Here is a 12681-nt window from a genome sequence, read left to right as displayed (position 1 = left end):
AGGAGACATTCTGCCAAAAGAGACTCCAAAGCTACAGGATGGGAATCACCTGTTTCACCCTTCACAATGCAAACATGAGGGGTCTAGCATTCTCCATAGCCATAAAACAGACAGGCACCTCCAGCATCAGGCACAAGTCTTTGGAAAGGATGAATCAGCCCCAGGAGGTGCTCATCCCTGCTCCAGTCAAAACACCTAGATGATTGTCATTTTAGAGGTGGTACAGGCAAAATTAGTCTTATTTGCTGCATTGAAATCCTGATCTATGGGAATTGGGAGCTGAGGAACCCAACCCATCTTCCCAAAACTCCACACTCTGGTTTGATGCAAGATGAGGCTAGCAAAACTCCCAAATTTTGGCTACATGTGATTTAGGTCTCTCAATAAGGTCTTCCAACCTATACATCTATAAACACAGATGAATTTTCACTCAGGCAAAATGAACCCTTCTTGGTAGAACCCACTCATGAGCAGAACCAGACTTTCCCCCTCTGCCTGCAGGTTGTCTGGCATTGAGATTTCTGCGCCATCCTAGACACATGAGTGAGATATTCAAGGTACTCAAAATATTAAAAGTGGAAGAGCTGCCCTGAGCTTGCAGCTCAGGTGTAAAACCACTCTATTTTCTGCATGTCCTGGAGCTGCCACCAGGGAAGCTCCCCTTCAGCATGCACATTCTCCACTCCTTTGCAGTGGGGCTGCCTATGGGTTTAGAGTGCAGCATGAGGCACAAGATCTGCACAGCTCCCAGAGCCTGCAGGCTCACTTAGCCCTGACTGCTGCCTTAGATTGGAACATTCAGGAGGTGTCATGGGAATGACACAAGATGGGAGCCCATCTGCAGCAGCCAGCTGCAGGGGCTGTGAAGGATTGACATGCCATAAATCAGGAAGACAAACAACAAGGCAGAAGACACTGCGCCCAAGTGTCTAGAAGGCAGCTTCCAGCTCACAGCACGTCAGGCACAAAAGCTCATCCATTTGCACACAGTGCTGTGCCATACAGCATGCATCACTCCCATCATATCCTGCTATGAAGGGTCTCCACAGCTGCAGGGATTAGACATGGGGACCTAAATGGGGCCTTGACAATTTTAAACTACATCACTTGAAGTGCCAGCTTAGAAGTGTTGCTGCCCTCAACCCTTTCTACTATCAAGAGAGATGAACCCAGAGATGAACAAACTGACACCTAAGCTGCAAGGTAGGGATGTGATTCAGTCTAGTACCCTAAGCTCCCTCCACTCACGTGCACAGTTCATGCCCATGTTAACAGCCAGCAATCCCTGGCTGGGTATGGTTGAGGTTAGGGAAATGAGCTATAGCAAAGGATACACTGTAGAAGGGTTAGAGGGCTTCAGTGCAGCTACAGAGTCATGTTAGCAACACTCAGAGCTCACCCTCTGCAGCTTGGAGAGTCTCGAGTTCATGGCTGTTGCACCCACATCCAGCTAAAGTGCAAACACAGGGCGTTGAAAAACTCTGATCCAAAAACGCCATCTGCTCCAAAAATGCCATCCCCTACCACAGAGACTAGGGGAGCTGACACTCATTTCCATCCAGAAAGCTTTCTGAGAAAGAAATGCTCACAAATGCTTGTGCAGGGCAGTCCCACCCAGTGGGGAATCTTGTCTCCAGAAGGAATCAGTGCCTGTTCCCCAAAAACCTTTCCTCCCCTAGCTGAGTGGGAACTGTTGGCATTTTACAGTTCCATTTCACAAGCATCAGCATGATCTGCCTCCATGATTCAAAAAGCCAACAGCTGGGCCACAAAGAGGACCCACATCTTCTGAGTTAGTGAACTATGTCACCTTCCCTTTACCCCTTGTGGAATTCAGATCCTGTCTGAACCTGGCCAAACTCAAAGAGCTGATGACTGCTCAGTTGATTTGGAGAATTCTCTCTCTTTTCCAAACAGAAACCTAGAGATGGGAGATCTTATAAACTCACCACCTCTCTCAGTCAAAGTAGTAAAACTGCTGCAGATTGTCAGCTGGGTGCCCTCAAACACAGAAAGTGAGGAGGACTTACTCAAGGCATCTAGAAATAGCTCAAATTAAAGAAAAACATGACCAAGTAAATTCAGGTTGAAGATGGGCAGCAAGACTTGTTCTCTGGAGCTGAGACCTGCTCTAGCCTTTGATTCTGCTGCCATCTCCTGACCAAACACAGTCATGTGGAAGCAGCCATGCCGTGCTGAAGTGCAAGACATCATCCACCACCAGCTGCCTTCTCAGAGCTCCACCATTTCCCAAAAGAGAAGAAAACGTCATAAGGTATGAGTCACTTCTTTCAATGCCACAGACTATGCTGTAGCAGTCATAGGGAGTGTGCATCAAGTTTAGGAGCAGAGAGGAGGCAAAGTATAGGCTCTGTTGGGCTCCCTGATCAAGAGAGCCACTGTATTGGCTCAAATGTTCTGATAGGGACAAGAACCCATGGCTACTCCACATGCTTTATGCAGGATAATGTCTCCACTTTCCAGTAACAAGCAGAGCCCTCCCCTCTGCTGCAGGAAGCCAATCTCAAGCTCAAGGACACCCGGCTCTCTTGCCAGCTCCCAGCCACAAACTAATGGCTCAGCACTCAGCCAGCCAACTGTTAGTGAAGAAAGAAGCAGCTCAGGAAACCCCCTTGGCTCCACCTGGCCCAGGCTCACACTCTGCCCCCCCCACTCACCTGCTCCTCAGGGTTCTCAAATGGAATCACAAGCACCACATCCCCGGCCTTCAGCTGCAGCTCGTCAGTGTCAGTGGCCGTGTAATCGTGCATGGCCTGGACCTGCAGAGACAGGAAAGGAGCACTTTGAGCACTACAACCTGTGCTGCCACCTGAAACCAGACTAAATGTTATGAGCCTCCTGTCATTTGTCAGGGCTTTGCTATTCTTCTGCTTTCAGCAGAACTGGCAGAAAAAAATGGGAGTGACTAAAGCAGAGAAGTGTTCCTACAGTGAGATGCTGTAAATTCTCACTTTTGGGGCATTCTCACTTTCGGTGCTTTCTTGTTACCACATTCCCTTATGCACATTAAATTTGTGGCTTATCCTCACCCAAAATCACTCCTTCCTCCACACCTTTGCTGCAAGTAATCTTTGGCATATTCTGAATACCCACCCAATCTCCCTGTCTAGTCCTATACTTTTCTGTTAATCCTGGCTTTCTATCTTCCCCAAACACAGAATCCTCTGTTCCTGCTGGTGTTCCCAACTCTTCTCAATTTGCCACTTGCACCAAAGTTTAACTTTTCCTGTCAGGAGCACATAATTTTATCCACTATTCAGAGTCTGTGACTGACACCACCACACCACCAAGACATAAACCACTGCAGTAGAGAGAACAGGTTTTGCTGCACAGTACAACAAGACCTTTAGATGCTGATGCTCTTACATAATCCTTTGAAACATCTGGAACTGCATGGAACTGCACTGCTGGACAGTAAAGTTTATCTCTCCTTCAACTTCCATTCAGCCTTTCAATGTGACCTAGCCCATGGTCATGCTCAGTGAAAGCAGTTAATGCCTTAGAGGGGAGGAAAAAACCCTCACCAGGAAGTCAATGCTGCACAGCTACACACTCACCTTGAACAGAAATCCTGGGGGCATGTCAGCTCTCTCAGATGAAGCACCTCCTTCCACAGTGCCATTGACAGTTGCAGGGAAAGTTTCCACAACAACAGCAGGCAGAGAGCTCTGGCAGGCAGTAGCAGCCAAGGAAGGGAAAAAAAACCATTGAGAAAAGAGAATCCAAAACTGAAGCTTCAAGTCCACCCTGGAGGATCCAGACCCCAACCATCCCATGGCTTCAGTGGGTTTTCCCAGCACACCAGTCAGCAACAAACACCCCAAGGGACAGCAGAGGCAGCAGTGAGAAGGCAGGGTTGGTGACTACTGTTTTTCCCTGCCTAAGGCTGCAGAAAGGCAGGGACGAGTTGTGGGTTTCCTGAGACCATAATGCCCAGCATTTCCCAGTTGCTGTGGTCACAATGCAATCTCACAGAGCTCTCCTGGAACAGACAACTCAAATGTGACAGCCTGTAAGAACCAAGCTGCCAAGAGATGGGACCTACCCTGTCCCCTAAAAGCAGTGTCATCAAAAAGAGAGGAAGCCTTGATATTCAGGAGACACAGCCACAGCCCAGAGGACAGGGGGTAAAGTAAATGGCAAGCAAGGGGGAATCCAGCTGACAACACAGCTTAGGACAGCATGGGCTGTGGGCTGACTTCATAAATGGGTGAAGTTCTTTTACTGAATTTTCCAGCAGAAATTCTCCGTGAGCATTACACAGATAAAATGCAACAACTAAGTCTGGTCCCTGAATAAGAGCATTTTAAGTCCTTTAGTGGCAGGGATGTGTTTTTCCAAGCAGCTACACAGTTCTTTTGCCAGCCCAGACTCCCACTTGTGCTGTATAACAAAGGGATGGAGAAAAGGGATTGCTGTCCCTTGAGGCGTTTACCGATCCTGAGTCAGCTTCAGCTTTAGATGCTTCAGCTCCAGCTGCTGCTTCTGATCCAGCTGCTTCAGCTCCTGCACGGGCTCCCTCTGCAGGCTGCAATACAAAAGTCATCCCGGTGGGGAGTTACTCTCATTCCAGCTACAAGTGTGCAGAAAAATGCAGCCCAGCCTGCCCAAGTGCTCTGTGCCACTGTCTGAGCCATCTGCTGACTAACAGTGAGACACCGTTGGTGAGACACCAAAGGGTCTGGCTACATTTCTGTCTCCCCCTTTCTCTGCAGTTCATGGGAATCACAACAAAGCCAGAATCCCTCAAATCCAGCCACGCTGTAGGCAATAATTCAGAGGCAATCAATGAAATGCCAAAAATTCTGTATAAAAATTCTGTCTCTTTCTCTTCACGATCTAAGCTGCAGACCTGCTTTACACACACACAGTATTTAATACTAGATCTAGATTTCCCATGTAAGAGACTACAAGTCCTCTTGCACACCAAAGAACAACAATCTCTCTATAGTCCACTTCCAAGGATCAATGTTCACAGAATATTTAAGTACTCGCCTTCTCCCAGAAACAAAAGAGCGTGGTAATAATGTGTCCAGATATGGAATTTAGTCCAGACCCAGCATCAACACATTAGCACTGAATCAACTTTCACTCCCTTGGATTTCAGACAGGCCCAAAGAGTTTAGAATTTGATCTGTTGTGAATATTCTATTACTAAGAATTTTCTATGAGTATTCCAGATGGGGCATATAACACATTTGTGTTGACAGAAAGTTTCTACTGCACAAAATTTGCCGCCACCAAGGAGATTCAGTATCCCCCACAAATCACTTCCTGGCAAAGACAGTTTTAAAAGCCTGGGGACAGGGGTTTCTGTGCACAACAAAAGACCAACCAAACACCTATGACAAGCTTCCAATGGTTCACGTTTTTATTCTTTCTTGTCTGGAGTCAGGTTAACTCTTTCTAACATAAAATTAAAGATACCCAGAAATTGCAACAATGCAGGAAGTATGTTGGATCTGGTAGCACCAAGGCTGCAAATCAGCCCATTGGGAGACTGGCTAGGCAGCATCTAGGAAGACTCCAAAGATTTGCCATTTTTAATACATGGGAATACCCAGCCTATACACTTCATACATTTGATAAACATGTGTTGTCCTGCTTCAGCTGGGATAGCTGATTTTCCTCCAAATAGCTGGTACAAGGGCTGTGTTTTGGATTTAAGATGAAAATTATGTTGCCAACACTGATGATGTTGTTGTTGAGCAGGGCTTACACCAAGTCAAGGACTTTTCAACTTCTCATGCTACCTTGCCAGCAAGGAGGCTGGGAGGCACAAGGAGCTGGGAGGGGACACAGCCAGGAGAGTTGACCCCAACTGACCATAGGGATGTCCCAAATGTCATCATGCTCAGTGTATAAACCAGGGGAAAAGCTGATCAGGCACCACTGCTTAGGAATGAGCTGGGCATCAGTCAGCTGGTGTTAAGCAATTGTTTTTCATTTGCCTCATTTGGGGTTTTTTGGGGGGTTCATTTATCTCTGTTATTTTTCTTTTCATTACAATTATTATTATTTTGTTTTAATTAAGTTGGTCTCATCTCAATCCACAAGTTTTCTTACTTTTACCCTTCCAACTTTCTCCTCCATGCCACCAGTGAGTGGTTGTGAGGTGCTTAGCTGCCAGTTGGAGTTAAATCAAGACACATGTACCCCTGAATACAATCATATTCAAAACAAGACATTGTCTAGATTCCTTAATTTTGCAGTTATCATAGTCCAAACCTTACAAAACCCAAGAGTAAAACAATCACCATGGTAAACTTTAAATGTACACCCATCTGGCTACTAGCCATGCACTAGCACAATGCTCCAAGCAGCATTCTAATAACAGCAGCAATAAATAAATAAATCCTTGATTTAATAAAAATCCATTATTTACCTTCAGCTGCTCCAGTGGTGTCATCTAACACACGCATTCCTCCCCTATCACATCCTTCCTCATGTCTCCCCATCACCATGTCCACAGGCCTATACTGCCAGAAGATACTATAAAGAGTAGAGCTGTTCCCATCCTACAGAGGAGCCCCTCAGCAGCTTTGGTAGAGCTAAGGTAAATATATGCATATGAAATGCTACAAAGGATTCTCCCATTTAATTGGATTCACTCCCAGATTTTCATTTGGGTTCAGTGAAACTGGAACTGGGACAAATGCCAGGCCAGCTCTATCTTACCAAGCATGACTTTTATATAGACAAGTGAAAAGGAGCTCAACGTGAGGAGTTGGAGTTTTTAGTAAAGCAGCTAATTTGCAAAAATAGTATAGACTAATTAGAGAAACTGGATCTAAATTAATCCCCTGGATTTCAACACAGGGCATTTTCATGTCAGCTACTAATTTTTCTATTTTATATACCTGTGGGGCATCCTGAGGCCTATAAAAGCATTTTTGGTCATGGAAAGATAGAACAGGGAGAGGAAGAATTGCTCACTACTGTTACCAGGTTTAAAAGCTTTGCTTATTCCAACAGCAGCATCATGCACACCAAATGCACATTCCCCAGTCTGCAGAACTAAGCCAGCTCTGCTGCACTCAAGTTTCTGTACAGCTGTTAACCTCATGACCTATAGGACTAAGAAACCACAAAAAAAGTCTCCTCTCATCAACAGCTAAGAACATTTAAAAGAAAAGACTTCAGAAGACTTGAAAAGGAAGATTCCCCAGCTTTATGAAGTTCTTCTCTTCGTGGATGATATGCAAAGGTAAGAACTGGTAGAGTAAGAACATCTTGACTGGTAGCATTTCCTGGTGGAGCAAATTCTTCTTTGGGTAAAATCAGTTTGCAGGATGAGAGAAGTGGTCCAAAAAACTTCTTACAGCCAAGACTGCAAGCACAGCTCAATCAGATACAGTCTTACCTCACCCCTGCCCATTCACCTGAAAGGAATGAGATATCTCCTAGCTTCCCTACAAAGACAGATTGACAATGTACATACAGGGGAATTGCAGATGTTAAACATTGATGGCTGATAAAACACACAGGGAAAACCTTCTTCCTTGACATCACCTAAGCCCATGTGAAGGAAAGCAGCGGCCACAGTGAGTCCTCAGGTCAGAGCTAAGTCATGTCCTCCCAAGCAGTGACTCCAGGGGGTGGTCTGGCCCTTGGGAACGGGAAGGTTGGCAGGACTCAATTCCCCAGCATGATCCAAGGCCAGCAGCTTACTCATTGGATATAGCCAGCTCCAGCAGCAGGCCTGAGCACCCAAATCAAGCATTTTCTGTCCACACTGCTGGCTGTCAGTCCAAAGGGACTCAAAAGTAGTTGTGCTTGAAATATCTCTCAAGGGGCTAATCTGCAGTAACCTGAGACCTATCCAGGCCAGATATGTGGAGAGGCATAAATTAGGGTCAGGGTTTTGTTCAGATGCAGGGCATGTGCAAAGTCTCCCTCTCAGAAAGCTCAAAGCTGAGGTTGAGGCAGATGCCAGGCAAGTCTTGGGCCTGCAGTTAATTTCCAGTGTAGACACAGGGTGAGCTAATTCACATCAGCCTTTCTGACAATGATAGTCGATGAACAGCAAACACCAGACAATTCCAGATGTGTATATATCTAATGGTACAGGCACAAATGATAACGGGCAGCTGAGATATTTATGCATTGCACACGAGACCAACAGGACAAAGTTTAGGAAATACAGTGTTGAGGAGAGTGAGGATGAGGCCACAGCAGTATTAGGTATGAGGTGAAGGTCACAGCATTATGCCAAGGGAAAGATGAGTGTGTTAGCAGAGAAAGGCAATGGGCATGTGCACTGGTAGAATTTTAAGTCTTAGAGTGCCAGACTGACTTGCAAACATGTGGTTGGCCCTGGGGCTTCATACAAGGTGCAAAAGTGGGTCCAGCAGCACACAGAGCAACTTTGGTCTGGGGTGTGCAGGAAGGAGAAGCAGTGAAGAAAAGGAGACAGGTATGTGAACAGAGATGGCACTGGCATGTGAAGAGTACATGGTGAGAGACAAAAGCTGTATGAATTTCTTACCTCCCATAAATCCCAAGGTAAAGACTAAGCATGTCAAAGAGCAACAAAAAAACATGTTTATACATGATTATTTCAGTGAGTACAAACATTACAGACACTGATCAGACTAAAGCAGACATACACATTCAACAGCGCTTACTCTGCACGTTTTGAAAATAGCTGTTAGTACATTAATTTATACATCCCTGGGAATAGAAGATCTTTAAGATCACCCCCTTAACGTTCTATGATTCTGTGGTGTCCTGGATCAGTAGTAAAATACCTTAAGCATTCTGGCGTACTGGCCACCTTATAGGAAATAAATCTAACTGTTTTGATAAATAGGTGGGTTTCACTATGTTTTGTAGTTTGGTTACAGATAGAAATTATTGATTTTTTACTCCCTTTTAATGACTTCTGAAGCTAATAATAACTAGGTTAAAACACTAAATATGCTACTGCTGAGCACTTTTGGAAAACCAACTTAGCGTAATATTTGTTGCTTACTGGAAAGATAACAATTCCATTTTAAGTCAAATTTATACTCGTATCCTATGTCAGTTTAACCAATTATCTGAGTTCTAACCGGTGATTCAGTAAAAAAGCAGAAAGTAATTTATTTTTTTTAAATAGCTTATCCTGATATGTAGCTTGTTCTGGAAGGCAAGTAGATACAAAATGCCCATGTACCCACATAAAGTTCAATATATATATAGCTTTGCCATATTGGTGTGTATCAAATGATGATAATAACTAGTGTCTTGCAAATACAGTATTTTAATTAAGGAGAATCAAATACCTAATGTTTGATCTCTCTGACAAAAAGTCTTATTCCTATAAAGATCTGTGCCATGCAGACCTACTTAATGTGATGATATTGGAGACAAACTATAAATAACACAATTACATTTATTACAAATTTTAGTGGCATCCACAGGCAAAAAATAACCAGTACATACATATAAAATGGAAAGTCTCAGTGAGGACAACAACCATATCCAGGATGCACATCAAAGCCTCCAGTCATTTAGACATAAAATGAGGCACAGTCCACCTGCCTCTGACAGAGGACAGGAACAGGTACAGGCCAGAAGAGAATTAGGCATCTTCCTTTTTGATACTACACTGTGACAGGCAGGAAACTGCTTCTCAACTATGGATGCAGGCTGTGTCATACACAGAAAAAGAAGGGCCCCACATCACTCGAATATCCACTTACAGCTTTATTCACCTTAAGTAACTGCAGATTATCAAAGTGTCTGTTAATTAAAAATCCATTTGAGAGCAATTTATAGCAGGAGCACAGAGCTCAGGCTGAATTTCCATCCACAAAGTAACAACTTAAATACATACAGCATACAGAGGATGCTGCTCTAGGGAGGGACATACATTAAGTGGATCATCAAATCAAAGCCCAAGCACTCCACAAACACCTAGTGCCAGATTGTGGCCAGGCCAGCAGCCATCTGATTCCTCCTGGACTTGCACATCCAGCAGAGAGCACCAAGGTCCCTGTTCTGGGCACCCACACCCAAGGCCCAGCCACCCAGAGCTCAGGTCCACGTTATCATTCTGGTGGGTGCAAGTCAGTTACGAAGGGAGAAGGAACGGCGATATGAACCAACCTGGGAGGCGGGTGTGGGGGTCGTCCCCACAGTGGCATCTGGTTTAATGGGATCAAAATCCAGATCCAACAGGCTGGCTCCCTCCTGGAAGGGCCCAGGGGCATCAAACTTGGCAGCAGTGAGGGAGAGAAGTAGTATGAGCATTAGACACACACGAGCGCGTGCAGAGTGCAGGGAGGGTGTGCGATATCCCGGAGCTGAGGCTGCAAGCGCAGAAGAGATGGTGGCAGCGCAAACACTGGATGTGACTCCTGACTGCCTGAGGCCCTCAGTCACAGGCAGTTCACATGGGGGCCCTGTAAACCAAAGCCAAGCCTTTTGCGCAGCACTCATTCTTCTTTCCCACCTGGCGAAATGAGCTGACATGGTGTGAGTACCTGATCTGCTGTGGTCAAAAGGATCACTGCCACTGACAAGTCAGAAGGGCTGCTCTTCTATGTTTATCTATTCCCCACAGCTCATCTAGCTGCCTTTACACAGACAAAGACTGACTTCCTCAGCTACAGATAAAAGAGCTGCCAATCATACAACCTATCTCAGGAACATAAATCCAGGCAGAAAACCACTCAAACTGCTGGAAGGGAAGTCTGAGAGACCTCAGAGCTAACTCCTAAAGATTCTCATTTCCTCCTACCTTCTGAGTCAGAAACACAAAATACAGCAGCTCATCCTAGCTAAGGGATTTGAATCCCTCCCCAATTCAAAAATGCTGTTTTCATTTCTGGGCATCTCATAAACTTACACGTCTTCTAAAAAAGCATAAATTTGAGATGCTTTGCTACTTTCTTCAAAGTCAGAAGAATAACTCCCTTTGAGCAATTAATGCTCTACCTAAAGACAGTAATCCTACATTTGCTGATTATTAATAATAAGAAGTCGCTACAAAGGACACAAGCTATTAGAGTTTAAAGCTGGACTATCACTTTGGTGGTTTAGATTTAATCTAACCAAAACAAGATACTGCTTTCTACTCAGCTTCAGAGGAAGCTGCTGTCTCCAGGAGGTCAGGAAGATTTGCCTGTTTCTATGACCTCCCAACTCACTGACCCTACTGCTTTCAGCCACCTTTTCAATAACAAAATTTGGCAGGTTGGTCTCCACAGATATATCAAAATCCCACAATGGAAAAGCTTCTGGAAAGTAGTAGAGACACCATTTAAGGTAAGCCTTCACCGACATCACCATCAGTTTCACTTCTAAATTTCTCTTACCCCAGTTTCTTACAGAATTTTCTCTGCCTTATGAACATGTCTTTTTGAGATCCACAAAGATGAGGACAAGGAAACAAGCTCCCTCATCTCACAGTAATGAGCCCTGACCAGCACACAAAAATCAACTGGTATTCTAGCAATTCTAGTATGCTCTTCCAGCACATCCAGGCCACCCATCAGAGAAGTTACAACCCCAATCTTTAGCTTTGCTTGGTAGTGAGACATCAAAGGCTGTAGCCATGGAATAGTCTTACCTGTCATTCAAGACTTGAATGCAAGGGCTAACACTCCTTGCCTTTACCCAAATCTCCCACCAGACAGCTAACTGGAACTGAGACATCTGACAGGAACAGCCCTGGGCAACACACTGAATGCCAGGGGCTGTTGGGCCCTTCAGTGAAGACTGTTCTGGAAACCAGTCCTCCCTCAGCTCCCATCTGGTCAAAAGTCACAGCAGATCCCCTCCTGGCTCAGAGCACTGATCAGGTGCAGAACAATATGTCTAAGGGCTGGCATTCACATGGAAATACATGATACAGACCATGGGGCAGACAGGGCTGACCACAGGAGAAGGAATCACAGAAAATGGTAAAGAGTTGCTCAGCTGCCTGCAGTCCCCGCCTTCCAACACTGATGTCAAATCATCTCTCCACTCTGCAAGTTTTATCTATTGCAATGCCAAATCTAATACAGACTTCCTTCCCTCCCCACTCTGACTCTGCTCCTCAGCAGTTGGGTGGAAGGTGGCAAACCAGAGGCAATGGAGCAGCGTGATGCAAGGAGAAATTAAAGAATGAGTCACAGATGAGCACTGATAGAGATGTGATTTGTGCTTTAACAAGCATTTAGGGAAAATATATATCCACATGTATATATATGTGTGTATATATATTTAAATAAAGCAGATGCAGGTATGTCATGATACAGCCAGAAATCTGGTCAGGCTCCTATATACATAAGGACTGCCATTCTCCTGGATCCAACAGAGAACTTCCCACCTGGACAGCCTCTCCGGCAGTGACGTAAATTGAAGGGAAAGTGAAGAAGAAAATCTATAATTTGAAAATGTTTTTCCTTTTTCAGGGCTTCAGAAGGTGACACTTGGCAATACTGACAGACTGTGTCAGCAGTCAACTGCAGGCACAGTCCTGCCCCTCTAACTGCATCAGCTGCTCTTTGCAAAGAGAACTTGGGTAATTCCTTTTGGCCTTTCTTATGCAGGTGTGGACTTTAAACTATAAAGCATATGGGTGAAGGCACAAGAGAGAACAAAAGTGTCTTCTCCCAGAACTGGCAGAGATGCCAAGGTCAGCAGTTCAGGATGTACATGAGAGAAAAAAACATACTTCATCCACAC

General features: G+C 44.9%; 1 protein-coding gene across 13 annotated transcripts in view; it reads right to left on the bottom strand.

Annotated features, from left to right (window-relative positions):
- BIN1 (bridging integrator 1) overlaps nt 1-12681 on the bottom strand; it is a 93355-nt gene that overhangs the window by 5848 nt on the left and 74826 nt on the right. For 6 of the 13 annotated variants that reach the window (XR_014590531.1, XM_083865179.1, XM_083865184.1 and 3 more), the window contains 6 exons: nt 10114-10221; nt 8510-8533; nt 4457-4549; nt 3579-3689; nt 2679-2780; nt 1400-1450 (listed from right to left, as the gene is read on the bottom strand). Coding sequence is in view for 12 of the 13 variants with exons in the window: in XM_083865179.1 (XP_083721305.1) it covers nt 1400-1450; nt 2679-2780; nt 3579-3689; nt 4457-4549; nt 8510-8533; nt 10114-10221 (489 nt within the window). In the remaining variant the exon portion in view is untranslated. The remainder of the gene's footprint in view (nt 1-1399; nt 1451-2678; nt 2781-3578; nt 3690-4456; nt 4550-8509; nt 8534-10113; nt 10222-12681) is intronic. The other 7 variants (XM_083865185.1, XM_083865182.1, XM_083865183.1 and 4 more) reach the window with 3 other exon arrangements.

The sequence above is a fragment of the Zosterops lateralis genome (assembly GCF_965231275.1).
Source record: "Zosterops lateralis genome assembly, chromosome: 7".
Classification (NCBI taxonomy): Eukaryota; Metazoa; Chordata; class Aves; order Passeriformes; family Zosteropidae; genus Zosterops; species Zosterops lateralis.
This window is presented reverse-complemented; position numbering and strand designations above follow the sequence as displayed.